The sequence below is a fragment of the Hesperophylax consimilis genome, chromosome 16 (genome assembly GCF_061612785.1).
Source record: "Hesperophylax consimilis isolate HC1 chromosome 16, BYU_Hcon_1.0, whole genome shotgun sequence".
Lineage (NCBI taxonomy): Eukaryota > Metazoa > Arthropoda > Insecta > Trichoptera > Limnephilidae > Hesperophylax > Hesperophylax consimilis.
Window position 1 is genome coordinate 32066436 of NC_142851.1, and position 22265 is coordinate 32088700.

The 22265-nt window shown below is 32.0% G+C and overlaps 1 protein-coding gene across 1 annotated transcript in view; it reads left to right on the top strand.

Annotated features, from left to right (window-relative positions):
• Nucleotides 1-22265, top strand: part of LOC149417041 (protein turtle homolog A-like) — a 1249058-nt gene that overhangs the window by 869689 nt on the left and 357104 nt on the right. The window contains exon 9 of the mRNA XM_089641374.1: nt 2082-2212. Within this exon, the coding sequence (XP_089497500.1) occupies nt 2082-2212 (131 nt within the window). The remainder of the gene's footprint in view (nt 1-2081; nt 2213-22265) is intronic.

The following is a 22265-nucleotide window of genomic DNA, read 5'->3' on the forward strand; positions in this document are numbered from 1 at the left end:
TTTTAAAATTATCATTAATATACTAGTTATATATTTTAGATCACTGTTAATCACTAAAAGTTTTGACCTGATTTTAAATCTAGTATAGAACAACTGGGTTTAAAAAAAAATTCTCTATTTTAAAGTTAACAAGATGGTTTTATTTTTTATTTTTTTTTATATATTCAATAATATTGTTATTGGGTTTATAAAAACAGTTTATTTTTAAACAAGTTCTGCTGTGTAATTATTATTACGCGTGACAGCTGTTTCGCCCTCTGAAGGCATTATCAAACTGTGGGTAGCCCACTTGCGTACCCACTGTGGGTACCCACAGTTTGATAATGCCTTCAGAGGGCGAAACAGCTGTCACGCGTAATAATAATTACACAGCAGAACTTGTTTAAAAATAAACTGTTTTTATAAACCAAATAACAATATTATTGAATATATAAAAAATAAAAAAAATAAAATGGAGTTCTAAAAATTAAACTTAATAACAATAAATAAGATGGTTTTCAATTTTTTCCAATTTATATTAATTTTTCTTTATTGCTTTTATAATAAAAATATATTTTACCATTAGGGATTTCATTTCGACATATTACTGGAATATATTTAGTTTGTGATAACTTTGATATTTATAATGTATACGTAAGGAATTCAACTCAAAGTTATATTTTTATTTTGTGGCAATGTTGTATTTTTTTTTTTAATTACTAACATTTTTCAACCTGATAAACTACTTTCTTGGTTTATCAGCAGGTACATGATGACAACATTTTATAAAAAACAAGGTACATTTTTTAATGTTTTCAAACGGTATACACCTACGTAAACAAATGATGTTATAGTAAATTAAATGTCAAATCAATGGATTCATAGATGTAGATTTAAAAATTAGATGAACGGGTTAAAATGACAAAGTGATAAATAATCAACGGACGGTTATAATATACTCAAAGTTACATGAGGTAAAATAAAATTATAAATCGTAATGAGAATATCAATTAGCAATACAAAGTCATCTGTAGGATAGAAATATAAATCACCTGTATCTAATAGCCACTTTCTTTGAAATGGTTGTTTCACAAAATTTGAAAAATTCATTGAATTTCATAGTTATTATAAAGATCTATGAAAGTCCTCTTCCAGTTCTGCTACTATCCACATTACTGTAAAACAACTGACCCATGGTGAATATTAACAGTTCTTAAGGCGATGCCATACGTAATAATGCAAAATCATGTGTTTTTAGTTTGAAAATTTGGTCGCCCAGAAATGTTTCAGATGCTTTAATTAAATACTGCGAGTAGAATACATCTTGGCCTTTAAAATAATCCAGTATTTTTTAGATAAGTCTTTTTATAAGCCCAGAAAAAGATAATGTATAAGGGCTATGAAAACTGCTTTAAAGTTCAATATCTCCTACTTACGAACCCATTTTCGGTTATGATTTTATTTTATAATGTGGCAAATTAAGTTTTTTATAAAATGATCTAATTTATGCCTGAATCCACAAAATAAAATAAAAGGCACTTTTTAGCCTTGTTTTTTTCTTGCATAAATCAAAACAGGCAGATGGTGTTAAGCGGTGGTGTTATCGCCATCTACATAAGGGTTGTTATTGATAGCGGCTCAATTTAAAATATTTCACGATGTAGTGCATCGCCTTAAATTGAACTTTCACAGACCTTGAATTGTAACTTCGAAATTTGATGAATTGTTCAAATTCTGTGAAACAACTGGTCCTTTGATTATACTTGATTACAATCTGGTTAAGACTTCTTTCAACGTATTTATTATAACCACCATTTTGGAACCACCAATTATGAGTCATCCACCTTAAAGAGTCAATCTTGTATTCATTTTGTTGAGCGAAATGTCAAAGGAAATCGCTTTCTTTACCATTTTTATTAATTAGATTAAAAATATAAGACCAAATTGGACATTTATTTGGATCACAAAACACTCCTACAAGGCACATTTTGTGTCATTCTTTATTCTGTACATTTGAAGAAGAACGTGTATTTTTTATTTATCCTATCAATGTGAGGTATTTTACAATCCAAACTAATGGGTTTATAATATTTTGTCCACAGATGCGCCCCTTGTGGTTTTATCCCTGGGCAGCACCCTCAATCCTGATGACATAAAAGAAGGGGATGATGTTTACTTCGAGTGTACCATCAGGGCCAACCCCAAGGAGCACAGGATCACCTGGTACCATGACGTAAGTACCATCATTAAATCTTATAAAATGACTAGTGCAGACCCGTGAAAATCGATATGAATTTAATCGTCAAGATTTTTGTAACCCTGAAAAATTTAAAGAAATGATATATAGAATATAGAATTAGAATATTTTTCTGGAAAAAAAATATTATTTTATAGGTAGGTCTGGTCTACTTTATCGCTGATCTGAATTCATGACACATCAGTTTTAATTCTGAAAATGTTAGTGAAATTGTGTAGGTATAAATTTACAAGTACAAAGTGAAATATAATAAATTATTTTCCATTGATGCCAATCTGTACAAACCCATAAATAACCTGCTTTATCAAATTAATGTGACTTAAGTATTGTAGCTATCTGTTTGTTGTCAGAATAACCATATTTTTTTATGGTACAAGAAAGGACAAAAAGAAAGAAAAACAAATAATTGTTAGAAAATCAATAACCTCTTAAGTTAAAACTTTAGTAAGGGACATATAAATGTAACACTATCAGATCTATATACATATCAGATATATTTAACAGATGAAATAACCAAGGCGGTTAAAATATCTGGATCAAAACAAGAAACACAAAAGGCTTCACAAGCATTGTCATATCAAACAACTATACTTTGCATATGAATAAATTAAGAGTTTTCATCGACTATGTTGGTTTCATTTATTCATTATATATCATAATATAATACATATATAATATAAAAAATAAAAAACACCGTAAAAATAAAATTGAATTAAATCAGTAAATAATTCATGAAATACATTTCTTAAAAATCGCACAATGGATCTTATAATTAATTATCTTGTTGCAACTGAGTTTTTAAAAATTTGATTTATTGAGTGTATCATATGTGGAAGTATTGTTACAGTACAATCGCCTGTCTGCATTTCAATTTGTGATGATGCACCGTATCGGGTAGGAACAGAATTCCTTGTCCTGTGACACCAATCCTTCTCACCAAACGAAAAGAAATTGATGTTAAATGTCTCTCAACTTCGCTTCCGTCAGAAATATTGATAAATAAATAACAAAAAACAAAATGATGAATTTCATATTCCCGGTGAAACTGCATAATACTCGTCTCATCCATTATATTTATATAAAAAGTAATCCCCAAAGTTAGTGTGCGGATTGGTAGGTTCTAGTAGCGGAATGTTCCGGAGCCTTAGCTATATTATTGCCTTTAGCAGAGTTCTGGAGTTCTGGACCCTGGGGAACCTGATCCAGACATCGCGCAGCTGCGGCACAATATACGACTGGAGGTATTCGGCTAAGGCGTTTATAAAGGGGATGAAGAATTTTGTTTATGTATTGGGATTCTGTGAGAATTTTCCTCGGCCATTAGAATTTTGTGAAATTGAGCAATAATGAGAAATAAATTAGGAGATGAATCGAGGTTACATAAGAGATAAAAATTATGTTTATATATATATTTTTGTTTTATTTTGACTGAGCGCAGTCCTGTTTTAACTCGACCGTTTAGAAATTCATCTGTCTGTAAATTTATCTGTTTATCGTTCTGTTTCCGTTTCATGATGGGGGCCGCCTTAACGGCTAAGATAGGATTATTTTTTAAAATGTGAAATCGTCGTGTTAATTTGAACTTTCTCAATCGCATTTTTCAATACGTCCGGCTCATTTGTCAATTCAGTCACCGACCGGAAATGTTATGGAATGCTCTTTTTTTAAATAAATTTATTTGAATTTAGTGGAAATTAAAGCACTTCCCGATACGAGCTGAAACTCGGCAGATAAATTCGTTGGTAACCGGATAAATCATCTCAATGATTTTTAATCACATCTTTAAAAATTTATATAAAGTCATGGAAAGTGATGAAACAAAAACTTTAATAACTGGGTTATGTAGGTTAGGTTAGGTTAGGTTAGGTTAGTTTAAAAAAAATTTTCATCGTTTCTAATGACTTTATATCACTTTTTAAAAGTGTTTGAGTTATAATAGAACCGAAATTTTTCCGCCATCTTTTATTGTTTTTTGTCGGACAATTTTTTTAAATGTAAGTCAGTTTTACACGGTTTAAAGTGCCTTTCCGTTGAGGAGGCGCTACGCGACGGGGGCGATACGTGGCGGCGCCGACCACAATGGGGGGTCATTATTCGATTGTTCCAGACCTGTGAACTCACCCAAATGTAACCATTCGAGCCCTGAAAGAAATCGCCGATTTTCCTAAACTTTGAAAGAGTTTTCGGATAAAGCGGCTACTGACCGAAACTCATTCAAACGATTTTATTAATAATTTACTATCAATACCAATTTTTTTATGGTAAATAAAATAATTTTCTTTTAAAATATTAAATCATAGGAAGTCATCAGTATCGCTTGTTTATCAGCTCTTATTTTGAAAATGACACTCAGTTTCAAAGCAAATTTTAGTTCATTGAGACAATTTCATGTGTTTGATGGCCTGTGAAAAATTACGGGGTGTTATAATTTGTAATGTATGAAATGTTAGGTAGGTACATTCCAATGTTTAAAAGGAAACGGTAGAGCAGAGATGTCCATCTCATGATTGTGGGATTAATTTCCTGTCAAGTAAGTTGGGTGATCATAAATAATAAGAATGAATTCTTAATGGAAAATATATTGAAACATCAAGAGTTACAACAAAGCAGTACAGATGATAAACATTGTAACCATAGAAATAAATATAGGCACATACCCGATGGACTCCTGAATCAAACTAAACTAACTTAACGTGAAACGAAAGAACGACAACGGATGGCGAACGAAGACTTGCTCTCGGCAGCGGGGAACGGACCCGAGTCGAAAGCCAGGACATCCTTCCCTTGGTAGAAGCAGGAGGACGCAACTCCTTCAATGGACCCCTGCAGGGGCATCAGGCCTGCAGCACGTGGTAGTCGACCAGACTCTTCAACGGAGCCAAGACAGCAATCCGTTCTCTTGCGACACGGGGACACTCCGCCAAGAACAACCAGCCACAGCTAGGACCAAACCCATCTCGGTTTCAAGTCCGAAACACGAGCACTCCGACATGACCATCGGCCAACACTCAAAAAAGCGGGATTCCATATTCCCCACTAAAATAATAACAAACACGAACTGTTCGTGAATGGATAAACACCCCGCGCCTTTTTTAAAAGAAATGATAACTCCTATTCACATGATTAACTCAGATTGAAGCCCCTTTAAAGGAGAGTGCCTGGATCCACCGACCCACCGGCAAGGCAGGCCGGGGAGGAAGTGACCATAAACAAAACTGTACTTCCTTCCTTCAAAATATTGCCAGAGTTTGAGAAAAAACACCATAGACAAAATAACCCCAATTAAGCAAGAACTAAACTTGTCACAAAATATTTATGTGACAAATTCCAATTACGAAAATAGCCTTTTTTTGAAAATTTGCTAAAAAAACGAAACATATTACATTCTCACAATTATTGTAAATATTATTTTTCGATATTCTTGGATACTCGAGGAATCTCCAGAATCCTTGCATTTTACCCAGAAAAATTTTTCTCGCAAAAACCCAACTATCGAAAATCTTAGAATTTCCCATCGATTTGGGGAATTGTTCACAAATTGGCAACCCTGATGTGGATATTGTAGACCATAGATATTTAACTTTCGTAGACTGGTTTTGATGAATCAGCAGATTCAGTTGTACCAACCAAACAGTGTATTTTAATATGTTGGTGTTCTATTCGTTTACAGTTTTATAAATTATTTGTATTATAATATATAATAACACGTTTATTCAGGATCAGCAATCATTTATATATATGAATAAATATTTCTTAAGCAATAATATTTTTTACCTTATTTACTATTTATTGTTCCGGGCAGTAATAAGCGTGTTTTCTGACCAGATCTGGATAACCAGGTACTTCCATTCACCCGAAACGAAACGCGATAAAAAATGTGGTTTATTTATTTTATTTTTTTATATTTAGTACAGGAATTACATATGGTACATTTGTAAAATATTTTACTGTCCTCCTAGTGGGAATAGCAAAATAATATAATAACAAAATATAGACGAATTAGCATACATATTTTTTTTTAAGTTTCAGAAAATTAAAAGAAAGTAAAAAGAGGACAAATAAAAGAATAAAAAAAAGATTGAAACATCAAGTTAACTGATGTTTATTTAGTATACTAAGCTTTTGTTGTTTTTTTTATTTTATTTTTTATTTTCGTTTTTATTTTTTTAGTAAGAAATCAATCTCCTTTCTTTCTAATTGGTATAGCCAAAAAGTGGTTAATTTACAAAAACACACCTGCATTGAATACCATTTAATTTATTTTAATTTTCAAAAATAGACAATTAAAATAAACTTTTAGCAAAAATAGGCTTTTCAGCGTCAGGACAGAAGGATGAGGTGGGATTATTCTAATTCGGAAATCCCTCTTGTCAACTGCTCCTGCTTCCCGGAAAGTTGGCAACACAAGACGGGGCCTAAGCCTTTGAGTACCCAACCTAAGTCCGAGACCCTTAACTCTAGAATAACACACTCAACGAGATATTTAACATATTTTCTTCTTTCCCCATTCACAAAGGTCAAAATTTGTCTATACGCCTATTGAGGGATTTTGGGATGTTCGAGAAATTCGTATCGGAACCTTTTTCTTTAAGAAATGAAAATAAAATAAAAAACGAAAGATATAGACCTACGAATTTCTATAGAGTCGGGCGGTTTCACTTATCTAGATATTGTGAAAAAGAAAAGTATAAATGAAGTCAAAATAATATTGTAGTTTGTTAGTTCATTGTTTGGCCGTCTGTACTAATCAGGGTGTCAGTCAATTCGCGTTTGCAATACCGCAAATTTTCCCATTTTCACGAAAATAACGTGATTTTTCTTGAAATTTTCTGGAATTTATTATGAAAGTAATCAGCTAACTAACCGTCACACCGTTTTGACGAAGGGGTAAGCAGAGAGGAAGGACCACCTCCTTGCCTCATTGTCTCATACATTCAAGTATCTGGTTCTCTTGATCGTGCCATGTCTTCCTCGGGCTTCCTTGACTTTTTTTTACCATTCATATTTACGTCATATTTTCTCCTTACGCTCCTTTCTTTGTTATTTCGATGTACGTAGCCAATCCATTTAAGCATCCTTTTCTTAATCGAAGTAATATTAGGCATTTTTATTTGTATTATTGAATCGACAAACTTGTATAACCATAAACATGAACACGGATAATTTCAATGTTAAGACATGCGTACTGTCAATCATTTTTTATTATGTAAAAAGAAAAAAAATAATTAAACCTCTTTGCTGCAATACCTAAAAGTTAACATAACGCTTTTTTGTAGTGACATATGAGCATTTTCCCAAAAATTATTAGACTTCGATGTATTAGAATTTAGACATGACAGTGTGTAATTTTGTAATATTGGTACGTAAAATTCACGCCCGTGTAATATCGTAACGAATAGACAAATCATCGCTCTTTTTCGTCCGTATTTTTGGTGAAATTGAGTTAAGTATGCAGTTGTTCTCAGAAAACGTTTATTTATACGATACAAGTGGAAAATAAAATTTAATATATTTTCAAGACGCAGTTTGTCTTAAGTCCACTGAAATTAAACAACATTCCGATCGTGTTTATCCAACACATTGTCCTACATTCAAATTAAAAACGTGTTTTCGTCGTAATTTCAAACATTTGGAGCGAATTTTACTTAAACATAATAATTAATAAATCACTTTAAATCATTGTAGTAAGCTAAGAATTAAGTTAATTTCATTGTATATGCGTTTTTTGTAAAAAAAACTTTGAAGCGTTATTTCTCCTGATTTACGTTTTGGTCTGTTGGATAAAAACGAACTAGAGCGACGAAATTTGATATATAACTCTTATTTACACACATATATATTTATAAATTAGGTACACTTGGTTATTCAAATCATCAGCGTAAGAAGGAAGTCTTATGACAAATCATTTATATTAAAACAGTTTAATAAATTGAGTACCTACCTAATCGTTACTAAAAAAATACGTAAGTCTCAACCTACTCATATTAGTCATTAGTCACTCTGAAATTCATGCGATTAATATATAGTAAAAACCCAATGGGCGTCTAAATAATAGAAAAAAAATAATAAAAATTATAATACAAATAATAAAATTAATTCTAGCATGTGTAAATATGTTTTAAATCTATCGTTAGGATTAAACAAGTTACAGATAGTAATATATAGTTATTATTTATTAGTGTGATATGTTGAAGGTCTTTGCAAAACTTTTGTTCTTTCACATGATAATAATAATATTTGGATAGTACCTTCAAAATATCACTTGTAAACTCCGTTACTTGTTTAATCCTAACTACATGATTTAAATCATCATTATTTTCCAATAGTGTTTCCTTCCAAACAAACTTTACTCATATCTGAAGTATACAATTGGTATTTGTAATCGAGTAATCCCCCTGTTTTTGTAATCGAGCGTAATCTATTTTTACCAGTGTATTAGGGTAAGTACCTTCTTGTAAATTCATACCTTGGCTTTGTGCTTATGTGTATATAGATGTTTGTTTCCTCTTTTGTTTCTTCTACTTAACCTCCCTTTCTCTATGTTTGTACTGTTTTGTATGTGAAAGTTATAACTTTGATTATTTTTCTATTTTTATACTGTTTCGTATGTGAAACTTAATTAAATTTGATATAAAAATATTAGTGTAAAAATTTACCTATTAACTCCCACCTATGTATTGTAAGATCCTCTTAACTTACAATTAATTGGTTCCAACTTTAAAAATAAGATAGTATTGGACACAAAAAAAAATTAACGTTTTTATTTCAGATTTCTCTTCCAAAAATACATTCAACCAAAAAATTAACTTCCTTACATAAAAGGCGGTCTGTGGCAGGACAACGTCTTATATTATAAAATGCATTCCAAACGGTTGAGTTAAATTCTAACTGGTTTCTAATCTTAATTTATAAAAATTCAGCCTGCGCATGTTAGTGCTTGCAAAACTCGAAAAGTAGTCGCACGATATCGCTGAAATTATCAAAGTTTGTTTTTATAAGTGCCAGGAGTGTTTGGAGATGTTTAAATGGTAGAAGAAGGTGGGGACGCCCGAGGAATACTTAATGCCTTATCTCTACACCGTAAGGGTCGAATTAAAGTCGATGTAATGTAGTTTTTTTAAATTAACTTTGTGGTGTACAGTAGTACAGTAGTGAATGGTGGAATAAGTCGGAGGCGCCCGAGAAAGACATTAGCAATAGTGAAGCATTGTAGGGGATCCACTAGTATATTATAATAAGTTGGTTATTTTGATTCCGGTGGTGCGATGGTTCTAGGAATCCTAATACATTCAGTGCGGTATCCTGGTTTAACGCTGGGTGACTACCAATGCGCATTAGGACGAGCGCTCCGCGTGGGTGGTGTTGCCACAACTCATAAAGGTAGTCGGGAAGGCGCTTTGTACTTCAGTGGTCGATTCGGTCATCTGGCTTATAGTTAACTTTTAAGGGATGATGTTAATAAAATAATTTGTTTTTATTTTTTGTTATGTTCCGGCCCCGGTTCAAAATGGTGGCCGTGTTATATACTGCCGTTTAATTAATATTAATTATGGTTCTAACTACGAGCTGCCAAATCGGAATGATCATATTAAGGTACCGGATCGAAGAAAGTTTGAAAAAAAATGTCATTGAGCTGGTTACGGTTCCTTGGACAAATTGTATAATTCTTAATTTTGAAATATTGCAAAATATATCATAAAATATGTGAAAATGGTTTTGATTTAGTTACGAAATAAATTAGGTTTTGTTTTACAAATATATAAAAAGTTAGTTGGTTGAGTTGGTAATATCATGGGTGGAAATGATAACATTATTTAAAGAACCTTAATATATTATTTAAATACAATTATTATTCTCGTGATTCATTTTTGAGTTTTTTTTTTTTTTTTTTTTTTTTTTTTATTAAATATCAAAATAATATACAAAATATAGTAAAATAAAATATATACAGTTATTTTCCTATGTTGAGTTTCCTCCTTCTTAGCCAAAGCTTCGAGCAGCATTCCAGTTTCCATCATCAGAGCAGATGTGTAGATTGTGGTGAAGTGTGTGCTAATATTCGTAGAGGCTATACCACGTTGCGTGAGCCAATTCCCTTATAGCCGGAATTTCAGTATAAAAAATAATTAAATTATTGTGGTATTCGGCGTTCAGTTTTTGTGTAGCCGTCAAGTACTGGATACTAAGGACTGTTAATCCTAGCCCACCATCTCTATTACATGAATAATATGTAGATTTATAAATAGGTTAACTAAAAATTTTAACAATATTAAGTAGGTATATTAATATGTTATATTTTGCCTTTGTTAGAAGTCAATTTGAGTCAAATTCTCCAGTCTGTAAGCCACATTACAATATTCATTTACAAGCTACTGAAAGAATTCAAAATAAATTCTTACGTTTTTAAAGTTTTAAAATGGGAATTCCAGCAATTTTGTTAACTACAACACTATTTTAAATTAAATGAATATGTTTAAATTGTCTGACGGAAGAATTCTCATCGCATTGGTATTACTATACAAAATTCTAAATGATACATTTGATAGTCTAGAATTGCTTTCATTGATAAGATGTTAAATCCCAACACGTAATATTAGAAGGCGAGATTTATATCAATGCAAAAATTCTGGGACTAACTACCATATGTATTCTCCATTGCCCAGAATACTCATGGAGACAAATAATTATACATAGTCAGTGGATATCAATTTACCATTTAACACATACAAAAGATTGTCACTGAGGGAGTTATAAAAAAATTATAAAGTCAAATTAGTTAAAATCAGCAAACAAATTGTTCCGATTTTCAAACTGCACGGCTTCAATACCTCGATTATCGTTTTTATCTTAATTTTTTCAAGATATTTTTTCAGACACTTTAATGGGTGGTGAAATATAAGAATTTAAATGATTAATGGTTTGGTCAGAAATCTTCATTGGCCTCGCAATCTAACACCCGATAAAAAATAGGACATAAATCACACAAATGAAAGGTAGGTAGTTAGACAGAATGGGGGGAATGAATAAAGCAATAAAATTCGTCACAATTTGTTGAAATATACTTTACCTTTCGTGAAAACTTAAAAAATACTCCTCCGTGGTCGAGGGGTATAGCCCTGGTATAAAATTACCATTAAGATTTGAAACGTTACTTGAAATTGCTTCAGCTTGTTTGGTGGCCAGATCTGAATAGCAAGGTACTCCACCGCCTTCCTCTCACCATCTCCTTCTCCTACCCGCTACCCTTCAGCCTCACAAGATTTTGAAGAAATTCGGAACTCCATAGTTTAATTGGTTCCAGACTGTTGGGAGCAGTTGGGACTCTTGTACGGTATTCACATTAATTAAAAAATATAAGCTTTGATCCGTGAACTGTATATAAATGACTTTTTTGAATTTTCGAATAATTGCATCGTGACCACAAATATACGTGATTTTTATTTTTGTTGCCACTGTAAATAATCACTGGCCATTCGTCCAATTTAATAACTGTCTGAACACACTTAAACTCATTGCAAATTTGAGTTCGTTAAATAAGTTTTCACGCAGATCTAACATACGCACATCACATTCAGTCGAAATTAGTATGTTTGATGAATAAACACTCTTTATTTGAATTTCAATTTGGTTTGTCTCTAATGAATCAATGCAAAGATGCGAAAATCAACCCACTTCCCGATATTTGAACGAACTGAAACTCGGCAGATGGTCTCGATTTCAATGACAATGCATTCCCTCAACTTTTGATGGCAATCACGATCTATAAATGTTGATCCTACCCGGTCTCCATTTGATTGATTCTCTCCATTGATTCCAGTCCCTGGAAAGGAAGGTTCAATCCTAAAACAAACCAAAAAAGAAAAAATGTTTTTGTTAAAAATGAAGACATTTTAAAATAAATGTATTTAAGTAAAAAAAAAATTTTTTCAGGGGAATATTTCAAATTAACGTCAAAATATCACAAATGTTTTTATGGCAGATTGCTAAGATCTGATATATTTCTTTTTCGGAAATCTGTTTATCTGAAGCTGCAAATTTTTACTAGATAAACGGAACTATTTTCAGCTTTCCTTGACATTTTAATTTTGAGTTATAGCTTTGAAGTATATATTTACAGCTTAAAAAAACGGCAAGACGTCATGTTGTTTGCTTCATATTATTAATAATTTTATAAGTAAGGTAAAGTAGGAATTATTTTCATACTACATAATCAGAAAATGGTACATACTTTACGAGAAATCGCTTTTAAAGCTTTGACCCTTCATATTTCAGAGCAGGGTAAAGTGAAGTTAGAACCAAGCCCATGTCCAACCAAGGTGACAAAATGTTTTGTTCTCCTAAGAAGGAGTTAGCAAAACACGGCATAACACCCCAAAAACAAAAAGCAAAAATACTTTTGGCCGTGAAAATCTTAAATCATATTTGACAAAATGTTGTTCTAGCGAAAGAGATTAGTGAGAGATTACGCTTTCTGAAAAAAACGTTTGTATTTTATTTTTTCTGCAACACTTGATTGACAGTTAACTGTCAGTTTGACATATCGATTAGATTTGACATACAGTCATACATAGTATATCATGTTTTAATATGTTGTTATAATTTGTGAGATTCCTTCCAACATTAGAATAAAATGGTTCTTTAGAAATGAGGTAAATTTTTGTATTCTACCCAATTGGATTATCTTTTTTCAAAAATGTTGAATCAGGCTTATCGTCAGCATTGTTATCGGAATAACGCTATGCTGTTAAAATAATTGTTTCGTTATCTTTAAGACATGACAATTCAGTTAAATAAAGCCAGAATCTTAACGACGTAAGTGGAGTAGCCGTGCACAATAATATGCAACGCGCGGCTCTGGTGTATTAGACAGACCTGCGGTTGAATTTTCCCCATCAGATCTCTAAAATAAAGTGGAAACCTTAACGACGGAAGTGATGAAGTTGTGTAAAAACAATAATCGGCGAGCGGCCCGGTGTAATGGACGGACCTACGGTCGACTTTGTCTTATCAGGCCTAAAAAATCGATCTTTCCGTGGTGTTTATTATGTATAATCATTTCTGATGAATGTATTACTAAAATCACATATGTTTCTAAAGGAATCCTTAGGAACGTTACTAATTCACCGTCTAGAAAAATAAAATCTGGCACCTACTGCTAATTTTATAGTTGAAAAACTTTTTTTTAAATTTTAAAACCATTTTACATAAAATATTTTGATGGTAAGGTCCTGCTTTTATTAATCTTTCATCATTTTTCATTTATGGGTCCCTCTAAAAACATTTGAAATTGTAGTAAAGCGTTCATTGTAAATAATTAAAATGTGAGCGTCGAGTAAAACCCCGTTATTAGTGTCTTATGTCGCCATAAATCAAAAAGCCTTATTTATATGTACGTGTTCTTAAATTTTTGGGAAATTCATTATAAAAAATATTTTTTTCGGTTGTCTGTAACTCCGGTTCCTTGAATTGTAGAACTTTTGATTTTAAAATACCTATTTGCAACATAATATATTTGTAGCAGAAACATGTGGAAAAGAATGCCCGATACATTCATTCACCGGCGGGATACACTCAGTCGTGCCTCTATGACTAGAATTTTAACGAGTATGCGCAAGTGAAATTCTAACGACGTTGATTTTTCACATTTTAACACAGTAAAATCATTTCAAATTAAAATAATTGTCTGTACTGGCGGTTACAATGTTAGAACTCTATTTTAAATTCGTACATTTTTGCGTAGAATCGACAGTGTTGAATCCATAACAGTACAGATAAGTTTGTAGATCTGTACATATTTCCAATATATGATAAATAAACACAGAAGTAAATTTTAAGAGATAGAATCGCATATAATCAGCAGAATTCCCTATCAAATTACCTTCTTACGTCGAATGCCTCATTCAAATAGTCCTGTTTATTTAGCCATACTTATTGCCTCGCTTAATACCTTTGGAAAGTCTTTGATCCATAAACTGGCCGGGATATCTCTTATGGGCTTTCATTGGAACTTGTATCGGTCCCATTGCTTACATTAACCCCTCTATCCCCTCCCGCCACACGACCCGGCTCGTACCACACAAGCCCCGAACCACACGGCCCAATACGGACTTCATTAAAGTGATTGCGGCCGCTCTGGGGTGTATTTGACATTTTAGATTCTGAAACCTCGGAAAAGATATAATTAAATGTAAAGGCGAATGGAATATTTTCACTATATTTTTTTATATATCTTTAGATGAACACATTCTTTTTTTATTGCTCGTTTTTGAATTACGATTTTATTTTATTTACAACGAAAAATCACCTCAGTGGCTCTGTAAATGAGTGTTTTATAAAAACGTTTTCATCAAAAACTTGCTTATAAACGTAATAATCTCTATTATTGTTTTTTTCCTCTTGGACGTTGAACTTTCTTATATCGGAGGTTGGTTATCAATAAGACAATATTTTGAAATATAGACTGGAATAACTACGTTAGAACTGTCAGATTTTTAAAGCTATTACTGCCCTGCATTCCTGAGTAGGTAACTTAACGACACTTTCAACCAAGCAATATAGAAATATATTTTTAATTCATAATATAAATCATTTTACGTAGTTTTTTTTAAAATATTCTTTTCGACTAACATACTCGTACTTGGCACATCCCGTTTTATGGTGGTCGAAATTTCAGTAGATTATTATGTATGTAATACGTAATTGTTAAATATACCATTTTTTCAAATACAATGTTATTAGTATAATGAGGGTTATCTTTGGTTGATTTCTCTGTTAAGTAAATTGCAAACGTATTAACCGATCTTTTTGTAAACTGTTGATTTCTCTAAATTAAAATAACTTCACTTGTTGAAATATCGAAAAGAAAAATTATATTAGAAAAGACAATTACTCGAAATTGAATAAATTAAAAGTGTAAATTAAGTAACTTTAATTATATGAGGCATTCTTTATTATATTATTCAAAAGCAAGTCGAAGAAGCGGCTCGTTCTTAAGCGCGCTCTACACTCGCGGCGCAAACGGCCGCGAAGGCCGCGAAACGCGAGTGTGGACCTTGTTCACGCCTTCGCAATCTTCGCATTCGCGCTTCGCGCCATTCCCCGATTTTTGTCGGTTTTTTGGCCCGCGACATAGGGTTTGCGGTTTAAAGTCGCGAACAAGACTGAAGCTTTGCGAGTGTGGATGGACACAGTTCACGCGCGGATCGCGGCGTATATTCACGGCGCGACTTCGCGCGCGAGTGTAGAGCCAGCTTTATGATGAAGCCAACATCAACCTGTGAACAAGTGTTCCGCTCGTGTGAGTCCAGTTTCACATACGTGTACCCGTGCACCGGAGATTAATGCTGCTAGCTCCATAGATCAGGCTCTATTAAAATACTTGTAGAACAGACTTAGCATGCCCACATTGCGTCTGTGTATTAGAGATGGTAATCGGTCTGCTAACAATGGATTGTCAATCAGACGGACTGCCCTATTTTGCACAGAATCAAGTAGGTTTATCATGTATTGTGGGGTTCCAGCCCAGAGGTGGCTCCCAAATTCAATTGCTGAGCGTACTTGAGATTTGTTATCAGCTGGTTACCATTATAAAATCTGCTGGCCGTATACAATAAGCCTAGTTTCTTGGAAGTCAGATTAATCGGGCTTCTGTAGACTTGTAGAGCCCCGATTCTTGATCAGGTCTGATATACTTCCTCCAAGCATTTCAATGGAGTATTCTTATAAATAACTAATTACAAACACTTATGATATGAATTTAATCAGTTTGTGATTTTTTGGTATCAACGTTCAGTGAGTTGAACATTTTGGGAGTAGTACAAGAAAACTGTCGCTGGGAAAAAGCTGTTTTCGTCGAAGGAACTACATAAGCATTATAGGTGTGACGAGTAACGGGTGTGATTTTTTTGTTGTGTTTTTCCATATGTATATGAGAATAGTTTTATGTATAATTTTGTAATATCTAAGATTGTGATTTTTTTTAAATAGCTACGATGGGTATAACTGATGACATTTAAATATAATCTCAAAACTCAATACACCTCTGGAGCGAGGTGCAATTGTACTATTAAAAATACTTTTTTTAATAGCTCCGACGGGTCTAACTGGTGAAATTTAAATATAATCTCAATACACCTCTGGAGCGAGGTGCAAACTTACTATTAAAAACACTTTTTTTCAAATAGCCCCGACGGGTAAAACTGGTGACATTTAAATATAATCTCAATACACTTCTGGAGCGAGGTGCAAACGTACTATTAAAAACACTTTTTTTAAATAGCTACGATGGGTATAACTGGTGACATTAAAATATAATCTTAATACACCTCTGGAGCGAGGTGCAAACGTACTATTAAAAACACTTTTTTTAAATTGCTCCAATGGGTATAACTGGTCACATATAAATTTAATCTCAATACACCTCTGGATCGAGGTGCAAACATAGTATTTAAAACACTTTTTTACTTTTTCAAATGTTAGACAGGTGAAAAGCCTTTCAAAATATATTTTACCTATTTTAAAAATAAACTTTGTGAATAAAGCATTAAGGAAAATTTACCAAATAGAGCGCACATATCCCATGAATAGCATTAGTCGTGTTATTGATTTGTATGAAATAATAATCGTCAATCGTTAAAAATAATATTAACCGATAAAATATTACATATATTTTATTCGATTCATGTCCAATCCGGTCTTTCATCCCCTCTGAAAAGTTCACAAAACGTTCGAATACGTAAACGCTTCAAAAACGAATATCTCTGTATGAATTACGTACCCTAAAGTATGTTTCTGCCAAAGAAGGAAGAACATCAATCATACCCGGGTAACGTAATTCGAAAATTAAACCCTTGATCTCTGAAAGTCGAAATACGAAATAGAAACATGCCTAAACAGAGCGAAACACACCCTTAGGTACTTGTTAAAACTACATTATATCATTCTGGTAATGTGGAAACAATATTGTGGGAGCACCTGGGAACGTTCGAATTATATAATCATAATTAGAAGGTTTCCGAATCCAACTCACCTGTGAAATAGGCATTAGTTCACGTTTGGAAGGCAGTTTCTACGTAATGTGTTAGCTGACCTGTTCGTTCACCCCCCATTAGCCTCAGAAAAGCCACCCTTACTTCTTCCACCCAACCTAACCTTCAGCTGGGTTCTAGGGGTGATTTAGAAACAAATCACACTGTTTATATTAAATCTTCATATTTTAACCGGAAATCTTAGTAAATATATCTTGTTTTGTTTCTTTTATTCCTCTATGAATCAATAGTAATTAATAAAATATATATACATATATTTATAATTTATATTTATTTAGTAAATAAAACACTTGTACAAATTTAAGTTAGTCCCACAAAGCTGTCATATGGCAGCTTGTCTGTAGCTTCTACCAATTGAACATTCTTAATATGATGTATAAGAAAATATTTGTAGATAAACACATTTATAGTTTTAAGGAAAATAAATAGTAATAACCTAAAGAAATATCGATATGAAGTAATGCGTACGAACGATTATTAATATGAGAGTATAGAATGTATCGGCAACATCTCCTATCCTCTTCCTATTTTCCTCTTCCTCTCCCCTTCCTTTAACACCAAATTAATTTTAAGATACTAAAACTTAATTTCTAATGAACTTTAACATGAGAAAGTTCTTTGGCTTGACTTCAGTTAACTTGTATATTTATATCTATCATTGTATATTATATAAAAGCTGTTTGTTTCCTACAAAATAAATAAATAAATCAGAATAGATCAATTAAAAGAATATTAGATAATTAAAATAACATCTATAAAAAATCTCAATATACCTGCCTAATAACAAGATATATAAGCAGATACATTAAGAAATTCAAAGATACATGAAATGTTCGTTAATTAACCACAGGATCATCATTTAAGGGCATAGTCTCTCATTTATTGAAAATCACTGGAATTAGGTAAAAATTAATGTCAAGTATGACCGTGATATATGACCTCAAGTAATATACTATACTTTATTTTACTATAAAAATTTTAATATTATCATATATTTTAAGGAAAATTATTACTCTCCCACCTTCCTCTTCTCCGTCTCCATCCCTTCCCCAATACCTTAAGCCTCACAACATACTTAGATCGGGGATGCCATAGTCTCACTGGTTCCAGATGGTTGGGAGCAGTAAGGTCTCTTTTGCGGTATTCACATTAAAAAAATATCAGGTGGAACGTTATTGAGAAAAATATATTAAAAGGTTTAATGCTGCCATTTAATTTGAGTTTAAAACCCAAATAATATTTTTTTTATTTAATAATAGATGGTTCGTCGTGTTAATAAAACTGCTCCACTTTCTTTCTAAAATAGAATAAAAGTTCTCAATTGATTGTTCATATGATTGAATCATATGATTGTTTTAGACCTACATTTATTTGGCATATGAATTGCTGTAATGTCATCCTAGAAATACGTAACTGTCACGTCTTTAAGCCGAGTTTCAACTCGATCGGATGTAGAAAAGTTGGTTAATTTTCACTCTCAAGATTTGCATTCATTCATTTACAAAAATAAAATCGAAATTCAAATACATATATTTAAAAACATAAAATCTGTTTACTAAAACGGCAAAACTTTCAAATAGTAAACGATGGTGACACAGCTTAGGATATTTTTAATAGGGAATGTAGAGAAGACAGTCCGTGGTACCCATATAACATAGATAATAGAATCAGAGGGAAATATGGCATGAAAGTATGATTCAGCGTGATTCAATACAGTTGCAAGAAGAAAATCTAGACAAATAAAAATGTACATGTTCGTTTGTTCGAAATCTTAAATCTCTGAAAGTTATTCCCCAATTGCTTTCAAATTTGTAAATAACGTTGCATTCGAATACGCATGTCTTTTATATACTTATATTATACAGGGTGTATCGGCACGTACCCGACAAACTTTAACCAGCAATTCCTTAGCATATTTGGAGTAAAAAATCTTATGTGCACTTTGCTGTCCGGTAACGTTTTTTTTTAATAAAAAATGTACTATTCATATTTTCACCACATGTCACCACTGTTTTATCCTTTTTCAAAGTTTGAAAACCCATCTGGCAAATATTTTATTCGAATTCCGTTGAATAATGCACGTGTGTACCTATATTGGCGCACACTTACAATCACAACGAAATGGCACGGCACCATTCGTCTCATTTTTAACTATTATTATTTAGTGTGTGCGAAAAAGCGAAGACGCTTTTTGACATACTTGCTTATAACAGCTGTTGAACTCGAAACGCAATGCCAATGACAGTGATGTAGTGTGGAAATTTTAATTTTTTTTGTTTTTAATTGAAAAAAAATGCAACCGGACAGCAAAGTGCCCATAACATTTTTTACTCCAAATGTGCTAAGGAATAGCTAGTTAAAGTTTGTCGGGTTAGTGCCGATACACCCTGTATAGATGTCAGGATATAAAAAACCGGACTATTTTTTTTATTACTGAAAAATATTTCCAATAAAGCGTTTTTAAGTATCATCCATTACATTGGGAGATTAATTATTTTATACACGTATAGATTTTTCTGAAACACATAATTTAAATAATACGGTATAGTAAAAATTTTATTCCTAACCCTTCCGGGAAGGCAAGAAATAAATTCAATTAGGTAGTGCTTAGTGATGTTTTGTTTGGCTTTGATGTTTTACTGGGAAGAGATCTATTGTAATATATTATTATTAATATTAAAGTGGTGTTATATCAAGTGAAAAGGTGTGTCACCCTGTCATGAATAATATCTATTAAAAAAATGTAGAACACAATATAAAACAGAGATAAATTTGTATTTTGGCATTATTGCTAAACTTTCATTTGACTGCACGAATTCGATGCAATTTCTAAAAATTACAAAAATCAGGAGGGAACAAACCTGTAGATTTTTTGAAAAATTTTATTCATTTTTTTTTAAATGTGAATACCGCTCAAGAGTCCGAACCGTCTAGAGCCAGGAAAAATATGGCATCCCCAATTAGGGATAAGTTGTGAAGCTGAATGTAGGACCAGGGCGATACTGACACTCTGCAATGTGTCGCAAATATATCACATATTATTTTTAATGAGTAAATTAAGATCAGTGAGATTTCTCTCTTTTAAAATCCCTTTTTTCGATTTAACCTTGTGGTAAACAGATTACAAATCTAGAATATTCATTAACATGAAATATCCATACAGAAAACAAAATCGCACAGACCAAAATTTAAAATAGTGGAGCCATGTAAATACGATAAAATTCTTTATTGGGTGGAATTAATCTAAGCGAATCGACTCATACTCTTAACAGAAAAACCAATGTTTGAGTCTTTGGAATCGTAACGATTTGTTTGACTAAACAAGTAATACAAATAAATGAAGGAGTGTACTTGACATTTTTGTAAAAATAAAATTGCGTGGGTGTTTATATTGTGTGTGGAGGTTTGAAACTAAATAAAATTTTCATCAAACGCTAACAACTGATAAACAAGAACCGGTAATTAAAATTCCTAGAAAAAAGTATATTGATTTAGTTTCAAAAACAATTTGATAAAAAGCGCTTGTTTTCGGAATTTCGTTATTGCGTACCCACGCAAACAAGTCGTGTCGTGATTTTTTATCAGAACAACGAACAAGTTAATATTATTTCGTTTGAAATTTTTTTTAGGACTGTATTATACTACATTAACACAACACGTATAGTGCACTACAATGATACATTTAAAAAATATTTTTTGAATAACGTAATAAGTAACAACCTCAAATTATTATTTAAACATTGAACCACTTAAGTTTCTTTTGCCACATTTTGGCCAATTTGCAAACCTTCGAGCTTACGCTGGCCAAAATGTAGTCAATTTGAAGAGATATTTTAAAAAAAAATTCGAAATATTTCTAAAGTTCCCGCGTCTTCGTAACTGCAATATTCATTGAGATAACCGTTTTACACAGCAAATGGTTTCTCCATTTTTCAATCCATGTCTTCAATCTCTAAACATTGCTCTAATAAAACCAAGATTTGTAAATATTTTAGAAATGCTGTCGTTGTCGTTGCAATAAAACTTCCCGTGAATGTTTATTTTACACAAATTATGTTATGTATTGTATATCAATGCATTTTTTTTTAATATTCTGCTTATTTAAAGTCCTAAAATGAAAAATAACATCTTAAAGTGATGTTTAATTTGCACCTGTAAAAATGTTCTTTTTCGGTGCCGTACCTAAATTTTCGTTATATGAGGTCCACTATCGTGGCATGTATATTTTTTTATTATGAATTGAATGATTCATCACAAAGACAAATATACAATTTTTATTTTTCTAAGATAACTTTTAATCTGATATATTATTGAAAAATTATTTGTTCTGTGAAAAACGAACGAGCAATTTTTGTGGTTTTTGTAAAAACATTCATTTTTTATTAAATTGAAATAGTAATGCGTATTGTTTTTGGAAATATATGAATTTTAACCTTGTTATAAATTTTAGTGAACATTAAATAATTTTTTTCGAAATTTCCTGTAAAAAGTACCATTCTAACCCAGTTTCGTTTACAATCAGGAAATTTTTTTTTTTTTTAATTATTAAAAAAAATACACGTAGAAACTTAAGATAAATTACGAAATATAGGTAAATTTGTTGTCTTTAAACGACAGTTAATAGTTTATACGTTTTAGTATCAATATTTTCGGAGGCACATGATTTTTTTATGAGCGAATTCAACACCAAAGCGAGGGTGAATTCAAAACCAAACGTCCAAAAATCTCCAGCACTCAACGCATTTAATTGTTAATATCTTGGCGCTTCAGTTGTGAAGTATCCTCGGCAATACTAAGGTCCTTGGTTCATTTTCTAGATGCAACCGTATCTTTTTCAGATTTTAGTCGTTAATGTTGTCTTCAGTGATTTTTAAATTCTTAAATTTTATATTTACTGTAATTGAAGCCAGTTGGATGCTAAGAATTCATTTTTTTTTCTCAAAAGCTTTTATTTAAAGTTAGGAACTTCAGGAAGATCAGTA